The 22,851-nt window shown below is 43.5% G+C and overlaps 1 protein-coding gene across 1 annotated transcript in view; it reads right to left on the bottom strand.

The window, feature by feature from the left end:
- Positions 1-22,851, bottom strand: part of LOC311061526 (receptor-type tyrosine-protein phosphatase U-like) — a 166,125-nt gene that overhangs the window by 66,161 nt on the left and 77,113 nt on the right. Inside the window, exons 3-4 of the mRNA XM_084080184.1 lie at positions 14,802-15,073; positions 6,500-6,581 (exon numbers count right to left, since the gene is read on the bottom strand). Coding sequence (XP_083936310.1) covers positions 6,500-6,581; positions 14,802-15,073 — 354 coding nt within the window. The remainder of the gene's footprint in view (positions 1-6,499; positions 6,582-14,801; positions 15,074-22,851) is intronic.

Here is a 22,851-nt window from a genome sequence, read left to right as displayed (position 1 = left end):
CAACTATAAAATTGGGTCTGACAGGGAGACCGATTCTCTTCTGTTTCTCAGCAGTACCAAATGTTTTACTCTTCAGGCATCACACACTACTTCTGGCTTTCAGCCTCAATTACTTTTACATCCCTATTAAAAATGCCAGTAAATCCTTATTCTGAGCTTTTTAGCCCAGACGCTCCCATCTCCATAACAGCTCAGAGCTCCGCTGGACGCTCTCCAACAGGATGTATATTAATGGATGATGCTGAGATGCAGAACAAGGCTCATTTTCTTAAGTACCTGCACTCTATTTCACACAGTGAAAATGTGAGCACTAAAACAAAGGGGTGCATTTATTAGACGAGGAATATTTGTTCAAACGGATGCCTGTACATGGGGGGTGAAGAATATGGTAGATCTATTGTCACTATTTTATTTTCCTATAATGACTGACCCAAAATAGGGCTGCAAGGGTTAAGTATCAACCGGTGTGAAAGAAATTCCATGGCAGTCAAGTAACAGTCGGTCTCAGTTTATTAAATGTAAATGGTGTTCGTTTTTTCATAAAGTTATATATACAAGTGTTGCTGGAGTTTTGACATCTTTAGACTTGTTGAGGTTTGCTTTGCTGGTGGTGCTGAGTTATAAATGACACCATATTGGAGTCGGGGCTCTATTTGAAGACTCATCAGGTCATGCCAAGGTCAAACTAAAGCCTGAGTTATACTTGGTTGTGTGCGCGTGTCATGCAATTAAGTATAAATCGGGTATTAGAGTTGCAGGATAAATCCTGTAATCTCCAACACGTTTGCTTTCACAGAGGTTGTTGAAGAAGTAATCCACACTACACTTGCTTATTAAAATCGAATGTCTTACAGTTGACTCTTTCCAGCAGCTATATAAGATTGTGCTGCTTGGTTGGGAACATAAGCTGCATTTCTAGTTAGTTGGCAGACATATATATTGTTTTATTAAAGCTGCTGGCCCTGACAAAATCTCAGACAGTGTCCTCAAAGTTTGTGCAGACCAGCTGGGCAGGAGTGTTATTTTTCAATCTCTGCCTCTCCCAAGCGGTGGTCCCCACAGGCTTCAAGATGTCCACGATTGAACCAAGGTCCTTGGTTCAATCCTGCTGTTGGCTACATTTGCACTGTGAATCTAAGTATTTCATTGTCACTTGTAACTTCCATGCCTATGTAGCACAGAAGATGCATTGTAAACCGAAGGCTGTTAGTTCAAATCCAACAGTAAGGTTTCTTTTTTCAAGTTAGTATGCAAGAGTTTGATTGATTGAATACTTTATTAGTCAGAAATGTAAACGGCACGTGGTACAGTAGGACATTAAAGCCAAAAGGATAACACAAAAAAGTCCTGGGGGCTTGTTTCCATTGTGGTCCTATGCATTCAATTCATCAACATGACATACAAAATGAACACAATAATACATGTCATCAACAAATACAAACACTTATGTACAAAAGAGATGATAAAATTACATTTATTTCCCCTTTTGGTTTCCTGATGTTTTTTTCAGGCGAATTTAGAAGGAAACCAGTGTTACACATCCTTTAATGGATGGTGGCAGAGCAGTAGAATGAGAACTTTCCCATGTGTGTTCTAAATTTGGGGTGGTACCAGAGCATAGTCGCTCCCTCTAGTGTTGTGGCTGTGGGTGTCCCTCACTTGGGAGACGTAGCTAGACAGGTACGGGCTATTGAGGGCACTGTCCCTTTGGCCAGGGTAGGAATTTCAGGGAGGCCACGAAGGCCATGGCCGCCATTGCCCCTCACTTTGGCCATGTGCCCCTCAAAAAAATGGCATGCCCTGAGGCCTTAATGCCCCAGCTGACTGTACCACTCCTCTGTCTCTTTCTTGTCAATATGTAGACACCAGTGTCTCTTTCTTGTCACGTACTGTAGAAACTAGTGTCTCCATGTGTGAGTCCCCATCTTTAAACCAATCCAGTGTCTTTGATTGGTGCAGGGCTGAGCATGGATCAGATTGTAAATACCATTATTTATTAATTTCACTGCAGATAGTCTACATATTACATTTAAAACCATCCTTAGTAACCCTTAAATGCAATTCATTATTTCAATGGACTAAAATCTTGTTTTATTTGATGGCCTTCCTGCCCTGGCATTTGACTTTTGTGCCCTCAAAAAATGCCCCTAAAATGACGAAATTCCAGGCCTGCCGTTGACTATCTTAAATACCAATCCCATTGATATTTGCTTAACCCTGTCTTCTCCCCTGAGCCATCCCAAACTAGCAGTGTGTTTGGAATTAGGTGGGTCATGGGCTTAAGGCAGAGAAGTAGTCCTATCAGTTTTTAGTGACATTGAGATGTTGGAGAACCAAGAGGTGCAAGCATAATCAAAATGGCATTGAATAAGGGCTCCAGGTAGAGTCTTGAGAGCACTTTTGTTGACAAAAGAGGACATCCTGCCCAAAAACTCTTGTTATTTGATTGACTTTCTTGATCACTTTTGATGCAATTTTTTCACCCATCAGTTTGTCAGAGAACTGATTAAAGTTCACCCAGAAAATTACTTATTTTCTATCAATTACAAAATTTGATTTTGTTTTGTTTTTGTCGCATTCCTGAGCCAATAATTGCATGACCGGGGGAAAGATGCTAATGTATCCGGTAGGAGACACAAAGTAGACTCTTTGTGTCTCGTACCGGACATACACCCGGTCATCAAATTATTGGCTTAGGAATGCAACAAAAACAAAAAACATCCATGAATTCAAGGCTTCATGGGGTGTGTAATTGATAGAAAATGAGTATTTTTCAACTCCTTTAAGTGTGAACCACGTTAGAAGGTGCCTAGCAATCATTATGCAGGGACTGATTAAATATATATTTCCTATGTCAAGACATGTATCTAGCACATCAACAGAGGCCAGTTTTGTAGTTAACAGGATCATGTTGCAAGTAGGAGGCCATGGCAACGTGTGCCCCTACACCACTACCTCCTGGCCTTCTCCCTTCCCTACAACACCCTGACCAACACTCCAAACCTCCTAGACTCTTCTCCCTTCCCTACAACACCCTGACCAACACTCCAAACCTCCTAGACTCTTCTCCCTTCCCTACAACACCCTGACCAACACTCCAAACCTCCTAGACTCTTCTCCCTTCCCTACAACACCCTGACCAACACTCCAAACCTCCTAGACTCTTCTCCCTTCCCTACAACACCCTGGCCAACACTCCAAACCTCCTAGACTCTTCTCCCTTCCCTACAACACCCTGGCCAACACTCCAAACCTCCTAGACTCTTCTCCCTTCCCTACAACACCCTGACCAACACTCCAAACCTCCTAGACTCTTCTCCCTTCCCTACAACACCCTGACCAACACTCCAAACCTCCTAGACTCTTCTCCCTTCCCTACAACACCCTGACCAACACTCCAAACCTCCTAGACTCTTCTCCCTTCCCTACAACATCCTGGCCAACACTCCAAACCTCCTAGACTCTTCTCCCTTCCCTACAACACCCTGACCAACACTCCAAACCTCCTAGACTCTTCTCCCTTCCCTACAACACCCTGACCAACACTCCAAACCTCCTAGACTCATCTCCCTTCCCTACAACATCCTGGCCAACACTCCAAACATCCTAGACTCATCTCCCTTCCCTACAACATCCTGACCAACACTCCAAACCTCCTAGACTCATCTCCCTTCCCTACAACACCCTGACCAACACTCCAAACCTCCTAGACTCTTCTCCCTTCCCTACAACACCCTGGCCAACACTCCAAACATCCTAGACTCATCTCCCTTCCCTACAACACCCTGGCCAACACTCCAAACATCCTAGACTAATCTCCCTCCTTTTGACACCCTGGCCCAACGCTCCAAACGTCCTAGACTCTATTCCCTCCAGGCTCCCAAGTTGTGGAATGACCCCTGACCTCTCCTCCTCAATCAGGGCTGCAGTGCAGACTCACTCTGTGCTCTGAGAGGCCCAGTGTGCCTACGAGCTAACCCATCTGGAGAACTACTGGCGACGGTCAGAGGTGGAAAGTAACTAAGTACATTTACTTAAGTACTGTACTTAAGTAAGATTTGGAGGTATTTGTACTTTACTTGAGCTCACAACGCGTCGCGATGCGACGCGTTGTGAGCTTGTAGATCTGCTATTTTCAAATATTTAGTACTTTTACTTTTGGTACTTTAAGTACATTTTGATGCCAATACTTTTGTACTTTTACTCAAGTACATTTTTTATTCTGGACTTTTACTTGAGCAGAGTATTTTTATATTGCAGTACTGGTACTTTTACTTAAGTAACGCATTTGAGTACTTTTTCCACCACTGGCGACGGTACACCCTAGACAGAGCAAGCAGATTGGAGAAGGAGATAGGAAAAAACCTTAACGGACCCTGCACTCGCCATACACGGGCACTTAGCCTTTATAGTCTTAATGTACTTTCATAGTAAACAAAAGAGGATTTCCAAAGAAGTACTTTCATAGACTCATAGTCAGTACTACTTACTGTACTTTCTGAGCATTTAACTGTACTTGACCATGTTGAATAGAGTTTGTGCTGCTATTGCAAGTCGCTGTGGATAAGCGTGTCTGCTAAATCGCTGAATTATACATTATAAATTGTAATTTCCCTCCATTTGGTAAAGGGGGATGTAAGCTAAGTGGTTAAGAAATGAGGTGGGAGCATCTGATAAAATCCTCACAGTTAAATTGAAGCGAGGGTGTGAAAATAAGCTGAAATATGGTGCGCCGATGCCCTAGTGGTTAAGGCGCATACCACATTCAGGCTCTATTGCAGCCTGACAGCGAGTCGCGGGTTCGATTCCCAAGTTTCCTGTCAATCTACACTGTACTAATAAAGGCAGAAAAGTCCAATAAAATAGGCTGAAATGTTATACACTAGGAGTTTCGTAAAAAAAAAGCTCTTATCCTGTTTCCCTCTTGAGGATTTTAGTGATTCATAACTTTAGCTCTGACTTTAGTTTTTATACTCTATATCTGAATTTCATGAACTCGGAAAATCCACAACATTATCATGTATTAACATTTTCGCGCAGTTATGTGACTCAAACAGTATTATCCCTTTCTGTGAATGACGGTGCTAGTGTGGCCATCTTGGCTCTAAAGCAGTGGTTCTCAACCAGTGGTCCGGGGACCACCAGTGGTCCTTGAGGGGGTTCCAGGTGGTCCCCTGCTAAATGATGAAGAGTTGGTAACCAAATGGACCCTTATAGATCTTTAACTCTTGAGAGCGTAAAATGAAACCAAATGGACCCGTTTTACGCTCTCAAGAGTTAAATTATTGTTAAACATCTGCATTACTTAAAGGGATAGTTCACCCAAAAAAACTACCTTTTTCTATCGATTAGTCACCCCATGGAGACTTGAATTCATGGATATTTTTTTATTTTTGTGACATTCCTAAGCCAATAATTTGATGACCAGCGGCAGTGGACCGGTAGGCAGCGGTTCCGGTAGGAGACACAAATGAGACTTTGTGTCTCCTACCTGAACCACTGATGGTCATCAAATTATAGGCTTAGGAATGCGACAAAATCAAAACAATATCCATGAATTCAAGTCTCCATGGGGTGACTAATCGATAGAAAAAAGTCATTTTGGGGGTGAACTACCCCTTTAATGAAAGATTTAATTGTTATTTTTATCAATGTTTACCTGTTATTATCTCTCCTATGGTACCACATAAATACAGCATGGAATTGTGGACACAATTGTATCCAATGATAACAAAACATTTATATACAATATAGTCTTGGGTCTGAGAGTCTAAATCTCATCAAACGGTGGTCCGTGGCTCAAATGCCGAATAAATAAATGGACCTCGATATGAAAAGGGTTGAAAACCACCGCTCTAAAGAAATGGCCTCGCCCCATTCTGACTCTCCCTTTTCCCTAGCCTCCATGAAGTGTGCCTGGGGTCAGTGCCAGATATACCGAGCTGTCACCAAGGTTGAGAGCTTAGCGTCCGCTGTCCAGTGAAGTAAAAGGATATGAGAGGAAAAGAATGGAAGGCATTGAAAGAAAGGGCCTGGCGTGAGGGACGATGGGTAATCCATGTGCAAGGAGGAGAACATAATGTGAGCGTACAGAAGCACATAGAGCCATAAACCCCCCCCCCCCCCCCCCCTCCTCCAAGCCTCTCATGTCTCACCGCTAACCAACAAAAGAACATCTCGAGGCTTTGAGAGCTAGCGTAGCGATGTGACCTCACATTAGCTTCGAAATAGCCTCTTGTGGAAGTGAAAGCCGCATGGTAAAGGTCAGCCGTTCCGTTCGGACACGCGGCACGGCTCTCTGCTGTGGCGCTGCGCTTCTAACGCGCGCCAGGAGCCGCCAATAAAAGGTGACTTCCTGTCAGAGACACTGGAAGAACGCTCTGTTCTCAGTCCTCAACCACGTCCTCTAAATAACTCCTGAGACGGCCATCTACCAGCTTCAATCTGAAAAACATTTAAAGGACACAAATAGATGACAAGTGTGGGGGGGGGTACTTACAACAAGGGTAGTTTAACAGCACGATGTCGTCCAAAGCCATGTAGCCCAGACGCTCCTCCGAAACAGTCGCCTCAAACACAACCTGTGAAGAGATATGAGAACATGTAATTAATGAGACTAGTTTGGGTCCCGGGGAGAACCACTGGCCTGACAATCACTGGTTTACATGGCTCTTCAACAGGGGGTCCTCAGAGTTACTACAGGAGGGCCACCAATCTTTTGCTCTGAAAACGTCTGAAAATAAAGAAAGTTGAACCACTGGAACCCTAGCATCCCTATTATGGGAGGGGAACATTCAGCCAAAAACAGCAGAGCTAAACTCCCTGGGAGTTTGTATATTTTCGGGCAAATACATTCGGTGCCCATGGAGACCAGTCAACAAGGTAAAAGGCGGTCAATATGCAACGCAATTTGACCTCTAGTTCCTCCTTGATCTCCGTCGCCAGACTCGCGAAGACTTCCTCCACGTTGAAGTTGGTTTTACCGCTGGCTCTGAAAAAAGGCATCTCCAGTTGGTTAGCGAATTCCCTGGCAACAGCGTTAAACTCCACGACGCCCTTCTCGTCTGTGCGGTCGCACTTATTGGCCACCAGCAGCTTCTTGACGTTCTTGCCCACATGCTTTCTGAGCGCCCTGAGCCACGGCTTCAAACCGTCGAACGAGTCCCTCCGCGTCACGTCGTAGACCAGGAGGACGCCTTGGGTTCCTCGGTAGCATTTCTGCGCGATCGTCTTCTCTCTCCTCTCCTTACCGGCCCGACCGGCAATGTCCCATATCTGCAGTTTGACCACCTTGTTGTCCAACTCTATGATCTTACTTTTAAAGTCCACGGGGGCCGTACTGGTGTGTTCCTCTGTGAACGTGTTGTCTGCAAAGCGCAAAAGCAGACTGGTCTTTCCTACGCCAGGTTCACCGATTAAGAGAATCTTGAACAGATGATGATAAAAGTCTGTTTTGGCCATCCTCACTGGGGAAAACCAGTCGCCAAAGACAGTACATCGGTTAGAAACAGATTAAGCTTAAAAATGATATTGTAAGGTCTCTATCTGGTGCCTCTCTCTGGTGTTTGTGTGAAGTGTAATCATGTCTTAGCTCTTTCTGGCCAGCTGTTAAAAGCAGTTACCGATGATGTCATAGGTCTTGTAACTAAATAAGGCCAAATATGGCAGTGTTTCTGGCATCATGTTTGGCTCAGCGCACCCCTGTACATAACTTTTTCATTCACGACACCCCTGAATTACATTTTGTTACTTTATAGCACCATATTACAGTACGTAAATCAGTGAATCTTTCCCTGTAAGATACAGTATGTCACGAGGAAAACTTGAGACAATATTTGTTTACATTAGGACAGATAAAAAATAACTTTATACGTTATACTACTGAAGTGATATCGATGAATTCCAAATAGTATCAAAGTATTCTGCGGCACCCCTGGACTTTGAGAAACCCTGAAATATGGAATCACCCCACCACACAAGTAAATGAGGACAGAGCTTTGCTTCAGGACATTCACACAACCACCAGCTTGCTACAGCCAAGCAGTGGTGGAAAAAGTACTCATACTCATACAGTACTCATACTGCAATATATGGAAATACTCCGTTACAAGTAAAAGTCCGGAATTCAAAATTGACTTGAGTAAAAGTACAAAAGTATTGGTATCAAAATGTACTTAAAGTACCAAAAGTAAAAAGTACAAAAATGTTTGAAAATAGCATATCTACAAGCTCACAACGCATCGCATCGCGACGCGTTGTGAGCTTGTAGATCGGCTATTTTCAAATAGTCTATGTATAAAATACATACAAATACGTACAAATACCGGTACCTCAAAATTGTACTTAAGTACAGTACTTAAAGGAGAATTTTGGACTAAGGTTTTCTTACCTTTTCTATGACGTTATGACGTTTTTTTTTTGTTGCATAGTGTTCTGTCAAAAAAGCAAAAAAAAAACTATTCAAATACGCGATCTAGCGCAAGGCCTATTGGCGCACGTTTTAAGCTGTGGCGGACCAAGGATAGAGTTATGAATTGTTTCTACTGTACCATTCATTCTAAGATATCATAACGTCATAGAAAAGGTAAGAAAACCTTAGTCCAAAATTCCCCTTTAAGTAAATGTACTTAGTTACTTTCCACCACTGCAGCCAAGCCTAGTGAAACCCATATTGCACTGTCATGTGCTCAGGCGAGTAATGCATTGCGTCATTGACATAACAGCAGCGCCCCGAGGCCCAATCAATAACACACAAAGACCCGGCAAGATGGACACAGACTGAGGTTTTCTCCCTTTCCTAATTGATTTATTATTTTTCATTCTCATGGCGGCCATTAGAGACGAGTCGCAGAACCACTGTCATCGATTCCCTCGTCTCAGCGCCTTGACCCACCCTCGTTAAGCTCCTCTGTGTCGGCGCTCGCTTGTGGGAAAGTGCCATCGAGTGTGACTGTGTGTCACAGAAGGAATATCAGAGCGCACATACTGTACGGGCCCGGAAAATTACTTGTGCTCTGCATGTGAAAGAGTAAGTGGGATGACTTCCTCTAGGATGAGAACACAGAGTGGGAGAGATGAGAGAGAGAGAGAGAGAGAGAGAGAGAGAGAGAGAGAGAGAGAGAGAGAGAGAGAGAGAGAGAGAGAGAGAGAGAATGCGTGTGTGGGACGAGATACTGGAGAGCTATCTGGCATGGCAGAAGGAGAGAGAAGTGGAGGTAGTGGAGATGGAGTGGGTGTCTAAGCTGTATTGATATTATTCGTCTCGGTGAGACCCGATAGGATCTTTAATATTCGATTGCAAAGTTCCCCTCAATTCCAATTCCCACACACAGAAGGCGAGGAGCAAAAAAATCTATTGCTGTGAAGAAAGTGGGAGGTTGATAGATTCATCTAAATTGAGAATATCTGAGGTGATGTCATGCTCCATCCTTCGCTCTGCCCACCTCCGTTTGCTGCAACAGGATGACCAATGAACGTGGGCGGGGACTCCATAACACCCCCCAGTCACGACTGTGATGGACCAATCAAAGTTCAGTTCAGTTTATTGGAACTTTAAGGTTTGAAGGATGTCAGATCCACCACCTTCTGGTAGGAGGAGAGTTTCTGTACAAAGGGGAATATCCATCTCCACTCGATTTTTGTGGGTTCATGACTGTCCCATCAATACATATACACATTAACATTGTATGCATTCATGTGCCTTTAACTCATTCACTGCCACTGACGTAATTAACGTAATTAACCAATACTGCCACTGACGTAAAAAACGTAATTTTTTTTTCCAACGTTTTTTTTTTTTTTTTCAAATTTGACCCAAAGACCAAGGAGATATGATTTTTCGAAGATCTAGACTCCCATCCACTTCCTTGTTAACTTAAAACTTAAAAAGTCTGTATCTCGGCTCCTGTGTACTTTTTTTTTTTCAATGAAAAATCTCTGGCAGTGGGCAAACGCGGAAAGCAATCATTGTGGCAGTGAATGAGTTAATGGGTTAATAGCAACCTCCTGCAACATCACGTTTGCATCGTGAAAATTAAATGACAGAATTGTTGCAGCGAAGTGACAAACTCCACACTGTGTCCCCTCATGTTCACCGATCGCCCTTAGAGAAAATACATAAAATCAGCGGAGACTGGCAGCAGCAGAGGCACTGCAATAAAAGGAGGATTTGTACGGTAATGAATATTTATGGCTTCTGGTTTTCATTATATCTGCATGCGCTGTAACGATAGCACTTTCAATTTGTACATGGAGACCACTGATCTAACCCAACAGTTTAATTATTTTAACGATTTACACGCAAACATTTGAGGAACAGAGCTGAGCAAAGATTGCAAGTGATTCGTTGGGTTAGAACGAGACAAACTGTGTTGATCTGTATTGGTGCCATGGTTGTAAACGACATGAAATATAGAATGAAGTGCAGTTATGCTGGCCTCACAAACTGTACCTACTGCAAATGTACTGTAGTTTCTGCATTATTATGTAATAATAATCATAATAATAATAACAATCTTCGCCAGTCTGGGTGGCCTACCCAGGGCTACCTCAGTCGTGGGGTGCAGCTGGCAGGACATGAGGAAGCTGTAGGTCGAAATAGCTTAAGCCTTTGTGGTGCATGCGAAAGGGAACAATCCGGTTTGACGGTCATAGTCACATGCCACGCGAGATTATATGTCGAAAAAACATGTTTCTGCAACAAACAGTGGCATTTGTAGCATTTGTGGCGCCCCTTATGGGTGTAAGTGATATCGCTTTCGGCTCTGCGTTGTTTAGAGCCCCCTCAATATTGGAGGCAAATTTGGGGTAGATAGGACGCTGGGTTCATGATTTCTGCCTTCTTTTTTTTAAATGCATGGGACGCTCCCACAAACTTTGGAAACCAATCTTAGCCAATTGGAATGGAATATGACAAATCTAAATCATACATGTTCATCACATGACTCCAGAGATAATGAGTCCAATGAGTTTTGGACATAATCTATGGGATTAGTTTAGTAGCAAAAAGTGTGTTTTGAAGAAAACACAAAATGCCTAGTTAGGAAGTCAAAATGTTTGATTGTATCACCTACAGGTCAAGAGTTCAAAATGTACAGGTCAAGAGTTCAAAATGTAAAGCGACCTGTTATAGCGCCACCATGAGGTCCATTTGAAACATTTGGGGTGGAGGTTTGGCCTAAACCTACTGGGGGTGTGCATGCAACGTTTGACACCAATCAGTCCAGTGGTGTCTGAGCATGAATAGTGAATGAGGAAGATTTCAAATGAAAAGGATGAGAGTATACGTCAGCAATCCATGTCTCCTATAAGCAGAGTTACTCAGTGGTGGAAAGTAACTAAGTACATTTACTTAAGTACTGTACTTAAGTACAATTTTGAGGTATTTGTACTTTACTTGAGTATTTCCAATTTCCAATACTTTTACTTCTACTCCACTACATCTCAGAGGCAAATATTGAACTTTTACTCCACTACATTTACTTGAAAACTTTAGTTACTAGTTACTTTTCAGATATAAATTATGATATAATGAAACATACATTAACCACTTTAAACCTATTTGAAACTTAGGCTATTTGAAAATAGCAGATCTACAAGCTCACAACGCGTCGCATCGCGACGCGTTGTGAGCTTGTAGATCGGCTATTTTCAAATAAGTACATTTTTATGGCAATACTTTTGTACTTTTACTCAAGTAAATTTTGAATTCTGGACTTTTACTTGTAACAGAGTATTTTTATATTGCAGTATTGGTACTTTTACTTAAGTAAAGAATTTGATTACTTTTTCCACCACTGGAGTTACTCCAACACCTACACCATGAATATTCTACTGGAAGTAATTAAGTAAGTAAGTAAATAAGTAAGTACGGTATTATTAAGTAAGTAGGTCGTAGTGGCTTAATGTCTGTATCAGCTGAGCAACGAGGGTGTCTATTCCATTGACGACGTGCTAGAACCCCTGGGGGATTACTGAGGGGGACCACCACAACTACCGCCATGAGAACATGGACATTCTACTGAAGGACATTAATGTTCTATTGGAGAACATTAACATTCTACTGGAGAACCTGGCAATTCTACTAAAGAACATGACTATTCTACTGCAGACCATGAACACTCTACTGGAGACCATGCATTTTCAGGAGAATCTGCATATTCTACTGGAGAACATGAATATTTTACTGGCAAACATGAACATTATACTGGAGACCATGAATATTCTACTGGAGAACATGAGTATTTACGGGAGAACCTGAATATTCTACTGGAGAACATGAATATTTACGGGAGAACCTGAATATTCTACTGGAGAACATGAATATTTACTGGAGAACATGAATATTTTACTGGCAAACATGAATATTTAATGGTGAATATGAATATTCTACGGGACAACATGAATATTCTACTGGAGAACATGAATATTTACTGGATTATATAAATATTCTACTGGAGAACATGAATATTCTACTGGAGATCATGAATATTTACTGGACAATATGAATATTTACTGGAGAACATGAATATTCTACTATAGAACATGAATATTCTACTATAGAACATGAATATTCTACTGGAGAACATGAATATTCTACTATAGAACATGAATATTCTACTGGAGAACATGAATATTCTACTATAGAACATGAATATTCTACTGGAGAACATGAATATTCTAATATATTTACTGGACAACATGAATATTTACTGGAAAACATGAATATTTACTGGACAACATGAATATTTACTGGAGAACATGACTATTTACTGGACAACATGAATATTTACTGGAGAACATGCATATTCTACTGGAGATCATGAATATTTACTGGAGAACATGAGTATTTACTGGACAACATGAATATTTACTGGAGAACATGAATATTTACTGGAGAACATGAATATTTACTGGAGAACATGAATATTTACTGGAGAACATGAATAGTCTACTATAGAACATGAATATTCTACTGGACAACATGAATATTTTACTAGAGAACATGAAAATGTACTGTGTAATACATTAATATAACTCTTGGTTAAGCAGAAAGGGGAATGAGACAGTACACACAGAGAGAGAGAGAGAGAGAGAGAGAGAGAGAGAGAGAGAGAGAGAGAGAGAGAGAGAGAGAGAGAGAGAGAGAGAGAGAGAGAAGGGCTGTAACTTGGCAGCTTTGTTTAATAAAGTCCAGAATGAACTACTTTTCCTTCCAGCTCTCTTTACTGTGACCTCACTTTATCTTCAGATACGAAGCCAAACAGTTGAGAGGTGAGTTGAACGCAGACCAGAGAGAACACACCCACTCATTGACCTGCAGTCACCACACTCTGGCCTGCATCAAAACCTCCTGACCTGCAATGTGATGCTGCCTGTGCATGCTGCCGCGTGTGTGTGTGTGCGTGTGCGTGTGCGTGTGTGTGTGTGTGTGTGTGTGTGTGTGTGTGTGTGTGTGTGTGCATGCATGCCGTGTTTGCATGCTGTGAGTCTGAAACCTGCATTCAATCAGCAGGCTGACAGGAGGCCATTCTCTCTGCCTCTCAGCACGTGTGTAAATGTAAACCATCCAGCAGCACCTCTGATCTCTGTCCAACATCAACATTATCTCTCTGGCCGTCTGCTTGCCCTGCAGGGGGCGCTGATAGTCTCTGATTACTACATTTATACTTGTTCTTTCATCTACAACTACATCCACCACCACCACCACCACCACCACCCAACGAGTGGTACTGTACATGTGAAAGCCTCACACACAGACAAACGCAGACGGACTCACACACACACACACCATCGCCTTGAAACATCCATATGGGACGACCTCTAGAGGGGAGGGAGCGTAGAGGAACGTCCCCTTCCCATCACAGAGGAGACTCACGTGGTCCCTGCAGGGACAGGATTTATGAGCACAGCTCACACTGACATGGATCCTCACACAGACGCACCACTTTACCTGCCTCATTACCTGCCTCACGCCATCCCCTCTTTTCACCACACGAACAATCTGTCCCCGTGTCCGTGTAGCACCGCAGGAAGACCTTAAAGAATCATGCATATACAACACAACCTGCGCCTCTCGGCCTGGATTTGTCGGAGAGAGATCCTCTAATAATTGCGTTCCTCTCCTGAGAGAGCCCCGCTACCTCTGCCCGCCTGCCGCCTCATCTACAGCTGCAAGGTGGCGGCTAAAACTTCTTAAAATGAAGACATCTCGTGGCTTTAAATCACATCGATTGTTTGCGAGGCTTTCTCGCGCGGGACAGGAGAGCGGAGGATAGTAAAAGTGGCGGCTGTCTGCATCGATCCAGGCAGCCCTCTAATCTCATTAACCGCTTCTTGATTTATTGAGATGAGGCCCTGGGTGCGGCGAGGTTATGGAAGCAAAAACCCCCCACGCGCGGGAATGTGAGAGACTGCTCGGCAAACCCCACAATCCCTCACGTCAGTCGTTGCCTCCTCATTAATGCTTGCTTGAGGTGTGGTGGGGGGGGTGGGGGGGTACATGAGAACAATCAGGGGCGCTAGGAGATAAATTATTGGCCGTAATGAGGGGAGTCAGGGCTGCATCCAGCCATCACGGTCCTACAAGCCACATTATAGCGCTAATAAACGGGGCACGCATTGAACAAAGTGGTTATTGATCACACTGCAGCACGCAGGTAAACGGAGCCGAGACTAAAGACACACCGCAAAATCGCATCCACGGCAATTACGCAACGATTGAGCCATTATTATACATCATATCATCATACCACCATACAAACGATGTTGTGGTGTGGGAGGAACTGTGGCACGGCTCTCACCTGATATTCGCTGGGCCAGAAGGTGCTGACGGCCAGCTCCACCTGATGCCACTGGCGTCCCTGGGAGCCGGAGATGTTCCACACGGCGCTGCCTCTCGGACCGCCGTTGACGCGCACGTAGACCTGCAGGTCCCCGGGACTGTGGCCGTCGCGGCTGTACAGGAAGTAGCTGAACTGAATGCAGTGGGTGTCGTTCTCGCTGAGCGGGCGCAGGAGCAACTGAGCGCGCTGCCCCGCGGCATGCTGGGAGGAGTTGACCATCATGAAGGAGCCTGCAGGAGAGAGAGAGGAGAAGTAAAGGGTGAGACCAGACACCGAACATCTCCCCGGGGCCGGGGCAAGTTCATTGATTCGTCTCCGGATTCAGGAAAAGACAAAAGTGATGTGAAATACATATATACTATACACAGACATAGACAGACAGAGTGGCAGAACCAATAAAAGATCTGTCTATGTGGATACTGCCTCTCAGTTAGATGGCATGTATGTCATGTTAGCTTTCAACCATTAAATAACACAATACTTTTCCAAAACGTCCCCGCAAGAAAAAAAAAGTTGACAGACTCAAAATGTTTACAGGAGCACTCTGATTGGAGGAGGTCTTCAGCAGTTTGTCTCTATTTGGCCGGTCTCTCCAGAGCTAGACTGAGAGAACGAGAGCAATCCATGGTCTCGAAGGGCGGATCCAAACCCAGGCGCCCGGAGCAGGCGCGTCCTCCGATTGCTTCACCAATCTATGTCCCCGCCTCCCCTCCCCTCCCCCCTCCCCCCCCAGGTCTGTGCACGGAGCAGGCTGACGTCACCAAATTTAGAGCGACGCCCCTCTGCACTCTGGTTGGTGAGTTAACAAGGTCCTAAGACCATCGTTCCTGCACCGTTCGCCCAGACGTTTTTCTTTTGAAACAAAAAAAAAGGCTGGGTTTCCGAGGCTACTCCAGAGCTGAGTAGTGACTTTCATCTAGCCTGGTTCCACACCATAGACCCCGCCCACTCTCACGCAGCTTCTGTCTGATAATCAGGCTAACTCATCTGGACTGAGGCTCGAACAGGCCACGACTTTATGATCCAGCCTGTACAACAACACACACTGACCTGGATCACTAAACAGCATCACAACACAGAGAGAGAGAGAGAGAGAGAGAGAGAGAGAGAGAGAGAGAGAGAGAGAGAGAGAGAGAGAGAGAGAGAGAGAGAGAGAGAGAGAGACATCCAGACAGATAGAGAAACAGAGATGAAAAAGAGAGATAAAAGACTAGCGTCGCAGACATTTGCCCTCAAGGATTTGTAACCTATACCTAAAGGAACATCTACTGAAATAATGAAGAGGAGCGGAGGAGAGAAATCAAAGGAATTGCAATAAGAAGTCTGAATTTATTACGATTTTTTTATTGCAGGCGCTTATTGCAAATCACATTATTCCAGCCCTAACATTACCTTTGCTAGCCCTCTAATTATAATCATTTCAGATCAAAGTGCTTGATTCTGCTGGAGAGAGAGAGAGAGAGAGAGAGAGAGAGAGAGAGAGAGAGAGAGAGAGAGAGAGAGAGAGAGAGAGAGAGAGAGAGAGAGAGAGAGAGAGAGAGAGAGAGAGACACACAGAGACAGAGACAGAGAGACCGAGAGAGACCTAGAGAGAAAGAGAAATAATTTGACATAAAAATACATACATATACTGTATGCACATACATACATGCATACAGTGCATTGAAGTGGGCTGGCCAGTGGCCACAGCAGAGTGGATGAACAAGGCAGAGGGATGGTGGGCCAGCAGCGTACTGCAGCCGAATGGAAATGTAGTTGAATAAATGTGCAATCAGAGCCCTGCAACGTGCTTCCATTAATCACACTGACATAGTTATTAGGCTGTAATGGTGACCTGGGGAATAGTTAAGAGCACAGTGGGATACTTCCATACACACATGTAGGGAGCAAGTATGCAGAGTCACACATTCTGAGCCATATGTGTGCACACACACGCACGCACGCACGCACACGCACACTTCACTTCCGAATCCTCTCGACCTTCCCAGAAGTGAGAAATGGTCTCCCCCTCCTCCCTGCTTCTTGGCAAAGGAGGTGATTAAGATACTAAAGTACTATAATAATATCTTGGCCTCTGGCGCTCCTGGCACAAGAAAATATGGCTCATATAACTAAGTCTATAGCTCATAGCTTTCACACTTCGGGAATAACCATCCAGCCCATTGCCTGTTTGTTTCCTGGGAAATAGATAACAGGAAACCGGGGGGAAAAGGCAGTTGTTTTTTTAGATATCTTGTGGGAGTAAAGTTTTATTGACAGAGGGACAGACACTGCCAAAAGCCTTCCAATAGCCCAGCTGCTAGCGCGAGCCAATCAGCCTTCAGCCTCTGTCACTCGTTTTCACTTTTCTGTCTTTCTCACTGATTCTTCTTACCAACTCAGTTGCCTTGTGGTTAGAGCACACATGGGCAACTGACAGCCCGGGGGCCACATGCGGCCCCCACCTCCACTTAATGCGGCCCGCAGGTTAATATCGGAATACTGATATATTATTAATTTCAGCTATTACAATTCCAAACATGCACACATGACCCGCTTTAATTACTTCAGTCTATATTAGTAGCTTAAATGACTAGTAAAAGTTAACATAAGTATAATTAAATCCATTTGCAATTAAATGAAAATGTTACTTTTCAGGATTCCAATTCAAAAGTAGGAAAAACTAATTCAGGATTCCAATTCAAAAATAGGAAAAACTAATTCAGGATCCCAATTCAAAAATAGGAAAAACTAATTCAGGATTCCAATTCAAAAATAGCAAACATAGCAGATGTACAAGCTCAAAACGCGTCGCACTTTTGTGTGACATAGAATGGGGAATTTATGGAAAAAGTTAAAATACAGACCCGACAGTATATGCAATGTGGCCCTCTGGAGTGAGTGTGGAAATATAGTGGCCCCCTCCATCATCAAAGTTGCCCACTCAGGGAGTGTCCCCCCTGAGACTCTGAGGTCAGGGTTCAAGTCATACCAAAGACTATAAAACTGGTACCCAATGTTGCGTGGCATCAACGGATGCATTGGGGTTAAGTTCCTGCAACACAGACTACAGTACTAGCATCATGTCCAGGGGGTGTACTTGCACATCAGGCTGCCTCACGCTACGGAAACAGGAGATATGCTCCTGACCTATGGGCCATATGCAGTGGTGTAAAGTACACTTACTCAAGTACATGTACTGTACTTGAGTAAAATGTGGAGGTATTTTTCACTTTACTGGAGAATTTTCAATTTTCAGTACTTTTACTTCTACTCCACTACATCTCAGAGGCAAATATTGTACTTTTACTCCACTACAATTATTTGAAAACTTTAGTTACTAGTTGCAGATATAAATTATTATATTATAAAACACACATTAACCACTTCAGCCCTATTTTATACATAGGCTATTTGAAAATAGCTGATCTACAAGCTCACTTGTGAGCTTGTAGATCTGCTATTTTCAAAATGTTTTCTACTTTTACTTTTGATACTTTAAGTATATTTTGATGCCAATACTTTTGTACTTTTACTCAAGTAACATTTTGAACACAGGCTTTTTACTTGTAACAAGAGTATTTTCATATTGTGGTATTGATACTTTTACTTAAGTAAAATATGTGAGTGCTTCTTCCACCATAGGACTCAGGAACAGCTGGTTCACAATTAAGAATACTCACTTTTTAATCACTTATTACTGTCCAAATATCAGGGACACACCATACAGCAAGAGCTGATTGCAGTGCTAAATTTTGATTTGGTATTTCTATTCTCTTTTATCTCATTAGTCTCTCACTCTCTCTGCCTGCAGGACCACAAAAGAAATAACTTGGCTTTTAAATGTTTTAATTTATCCTTTATTTAATAGGGGTCAATCACATTGAGAGTTTAATCTCTTTTTCAACCATCTGGAAACAGGCCTATGTTCTAATTACTTTGAAATGCTTGTGAGTACTGCAGTTCGAGAAGAACGGCTTCATATAAGGCATGTGTGTGACTTTATATTAGGACAGAATAGATTAACTGTTAAATCATACATATCATATATATAGGCTAGTTACTAGTATATATATCATACTGTACACGCACGCACGCGCACACACACACACACACACACACACACACACACACACACACACACACACACACACACACACACACACACACACACACACACACACACACACACACACACACACACACACACACACACACACACACACACATGCGCGCGCGCACGCACACGCACACATCTGTTAGCCTACTTTTGAATTCCTCCATGACATTTTGCCAGACTGGGAAAATGTTTTATCAAACATAAAAACTACCTGAGGCAGATCAGAAGAGCCAACATGACCCAAGCTGAATGTCACGACCCCTCCCTGTCCAGCGTCCAATCCAATCTTCTCTCCACCAAAAGGCACAAAGTGTCAAGTTGACAGAAGCGGCATCACGTGGCAAAAAGGCTACAGACACTCTCACTTCTCTGTGTTTTGTAAGAACACAGAGACATGAGAGTGGCTGTTTTTAATCTTCTATCTTTTCCACAGTTTCTCACCTGCACCCAAGCGAAGATGGACAGGCTCTGACTTAGAACCTGTCAGCCTCCCCACACCACTCCTTTGATGTGTGGGCCCTTCGGGGCCACAGGGACTAAATTACTTTCCTTCACTTCGGGGGCCACTGGACACTGTGGCTGTTGCTGGAGCAAACAGTCTGACTGTCCTGGAGACAGGGGGTCATTTGGGAAAGGCTTGAGTCACTACCTAACATGTCTTCTGCATTTTTCACTTTGGTTCCTCTAATCCACACCAGTAATTCTCAGCGTTTTGAATTTCAAGGACCCCCATTTAGAGACAATTATTTACCTCAATCTATACTGTAAAATGGACCTGTAACGGTCCATTTGGTTCCATTGTTGTACACTCTCGTCCCCGAAGTGAAGTTGAGAACCCCTCTTTTGTCCCAGGGTATCAGTAAGATGAGGCCTAGCAACATACAGTATACAGTAGCTGCATATACAGTCAGAGATCAAATTATGTTTAGTTTAAATGACTCATTCACAACCTGAGGACTATTAGGAAAATCAAATGAAGATTTAGCTCTGACAGAGTTCTCCTCTGTTGTCAATTCAACAGCAGCCCCCTCCCTATAGTGGTCACAGGGGGGATGAAACAAGCAATTTCTATATTAATGCATGGAGGTGTTGAGTAGATCATCAAGATCATAAATATGTGTTTCAATTTGGTGAAGTGACTGAGAGTGAGGAGATGCAGCCCCATGCTGAAGGTTAGCATCACGTCACAAATTCTTCTTCACCAAAGAAGCCTCCATATTCTCTTCCACTTCAGCTTGACGGAGTAATTCAACATGATTAATGCAATAATTAAGACCGTGATAAAAATGGATACGATATGACAAGCCACTGGTAACCTCACTTGATATCTCTGAGGACAGACATGCACGCGCACGCACACGCACACACACACGCACACGCACACGCACACACACACACACACAACTTGGTTTTTTTTAAAAAGAGGGAAAAAACTGCTGCAGAAACATTCTCCATAAATCCATAGAGGCTGATAAGGCTCCATCTATTTCCCCTGTGACCCTGCCAAGGACGAGGGAACAGCATTAAGAGATTAGGGAACGGCGTCAGCTCACTGAATTCATATCAGAAGAATGTGGGTTGGAACTCGAGTCACAGGTCTGCCCACTTTTAATCATACTTACACCCATAAAAACAGGTAGGTGAGCTAAAGAGGAGGGAGGGGTTGAGATAGACACTATCTTTATTTCTCTGTTTTCTCTGACTCCATCCCCAATGTTCTGTATAAATCAAGCAGCCTTGTTCTACACACTGACAAGGGCATCTTTCACAGCTAAATGATTCATTTTAATTAAAAAATGATTAGCATCCACTTTATATTATTTACCAACGTGAAATTAAGTTTGGGGAGCATCAACTGATTTGTGTGATATGCCAGCCTCGAGTTTAGAGAAAACTACAACTAGTTCATTTTCCAAACATCTCCCTTGTCCAGGGGATTTGAGAAAGGTCAGCCAGGATTTTCAATTTGGCTGAAACTGGGTTTTCATTTTGTTTTGTTTTGTTTCCAAATAGTGCAAAACCCCGGAGCGATGTTCAGCTCTGATGATACAACGGGAAGGGCAGCCGCGGTCGATTGGGAACGCACAGATTGGTCTCAATGTTTGCTTTCCCTTTGTGTCTCTGGCTGTAGCAGTGTGATCTGTGCGGCTGGCAGTGACAGAGGGGACGGGTTTGTTTATTGGAGCCAAAAGGCGATGCAGATTTAGCCATTTACAAAGTGACACGACGCTGTACGCCGTGCAAATGGGGAAATCTGCGAAGCGACGCCAGCTGGTCATGAATGTGAGGTTGACAGAGCCTATAACCTCTGATGCAAACAATTTAACAAGGCTGTCTGCTGCAGACAACTGGCACTAAATAATTAATCGAGGCGAGAGTCCAAAAGTCCAAACGCAACCTGGAGGCCGTTCAAAACAACACATGGTTTCTCCACAAATCCCCCGCACTGACTTAGGGCATTAAATACTGTATGTCAACCTCCATCGTCTGGACCTCTGACCTTGTTCCCCCTAAATTCGGCACAAACATGGGTGGAAATACCCTCTACTATAATGCCAACACAATGTGGAATGCCCTCCCAACAGCCACAAAACTTTAGATTGCCCATCTAAATGTAAAACTGAAACATGTCTGTCCTCAGCGAGCTCCACGGAAGGTGCTGATATGTAATGTATTGTATGTATTTTGTTTTTTTGTTACCGTACTGCCACACTGTTTTAAAACTTGCTAAATGAAAAAAATAACATCTCCTAACAAGTCCTGCTGTGATATTCCTGTTACACTCTGTGATTACACACTGTAGAGTTTGAGTAATAGCATCCCACCCCCACCAACACACGCGCACACGCGCACACACACACACACACACACACACACACACACACACACAGTATCGAATGACCGAGTGCGTCTCAGGATGCCAGGGAACCTTCTTTGGTGGCAGAAATCAATAGTGCATTACCAGCCATCCAGTGACAACGTGCAGGTGGGTTGACGAGCCAATACTCCACTCCCTCATACCTCCCATCGCCCCATCACTGCATCTCGGCATCTGGCTCCTGTGATCTACCATTTGTTTCATCTCAGCGCCCTGGGGGCATTACGGGGAGTTTGTGTGTGTGTGTGTGTGTGTGTGTGTTGTGTGTTGTGTTCTCTGCTCCCCATGCCAGTGTGCGTGTGTGTGCCCCCCCCCCCCCCTTTGCTCGTCTCTTGTCATTAAGTAGTAAGGACCCTCTGGGGACGTGTAAGTAGTCTAACAGGTGGCAGGGAACTCTCTCTGATTTCTCTGATGAGCCACTGGCTCCGCTAAAGAGAAATCAGCAGACAAAAGGAAAACGTGCTGCGATCGAAACACTACATGACGATGTCTAAGGTGGAATGTGTTTGCAGTGGTGTAACTAAGTACATTTAGTGCTTAAGTACACTTTTGAGGATGTTTTTTTTTTTTACTGGAGTATTTCCCATTTTCAATACTTTTACTTCTACTCCACTACATCTCAGGGTTAGGTACATTTCAAGTACATTTTGAATACCTTACTTGAATACTCACAGAGTATCCTGCCTGCGGTATTGATAGCTTTACTTAAGTAAAAAAATGTGAGTACTTTTCCCACCACTGTGTGTTTGTACATGTACTGAATGGCTTCAGATGCGAGATATGAGACAAATGTCTTCCACCAGAAGGACAGTCAGAAGGCCTCCATGTAGCTGGCAGTCTGAAGCCGCTGCTGTTCAGTGCCAGGGTTTCTATAGGGAACCAATCATTAAGCACCATACCACCCTGCTCCACCCAATTATGAGAATGAATAGTGTATATATGAAATGTCACATGGCCAGTGGTGGAAAAAGTACTCAGATATTTTACTTAGGTTAAAGTACCAATACTGCAATATAGAAATACTCTGTTAC

The sequence above is a fragment of the Gymnoscopelus microlampas genome (assembly GCF_963454915.1).
Source record: "Gymnoscopelus microlampas genome assembly, chromosome: 15".
Taxonomy (NCBI): Eukaryota; Metazoa; Chordata; class Actinopteri; order Myctophiformes; family Myctophidae; genus Gymnoscopelus; species Gymnoscopelus microlampas.
This window is presented reverse-complemented; position numbering and strand designations above follow the sequence as displayed.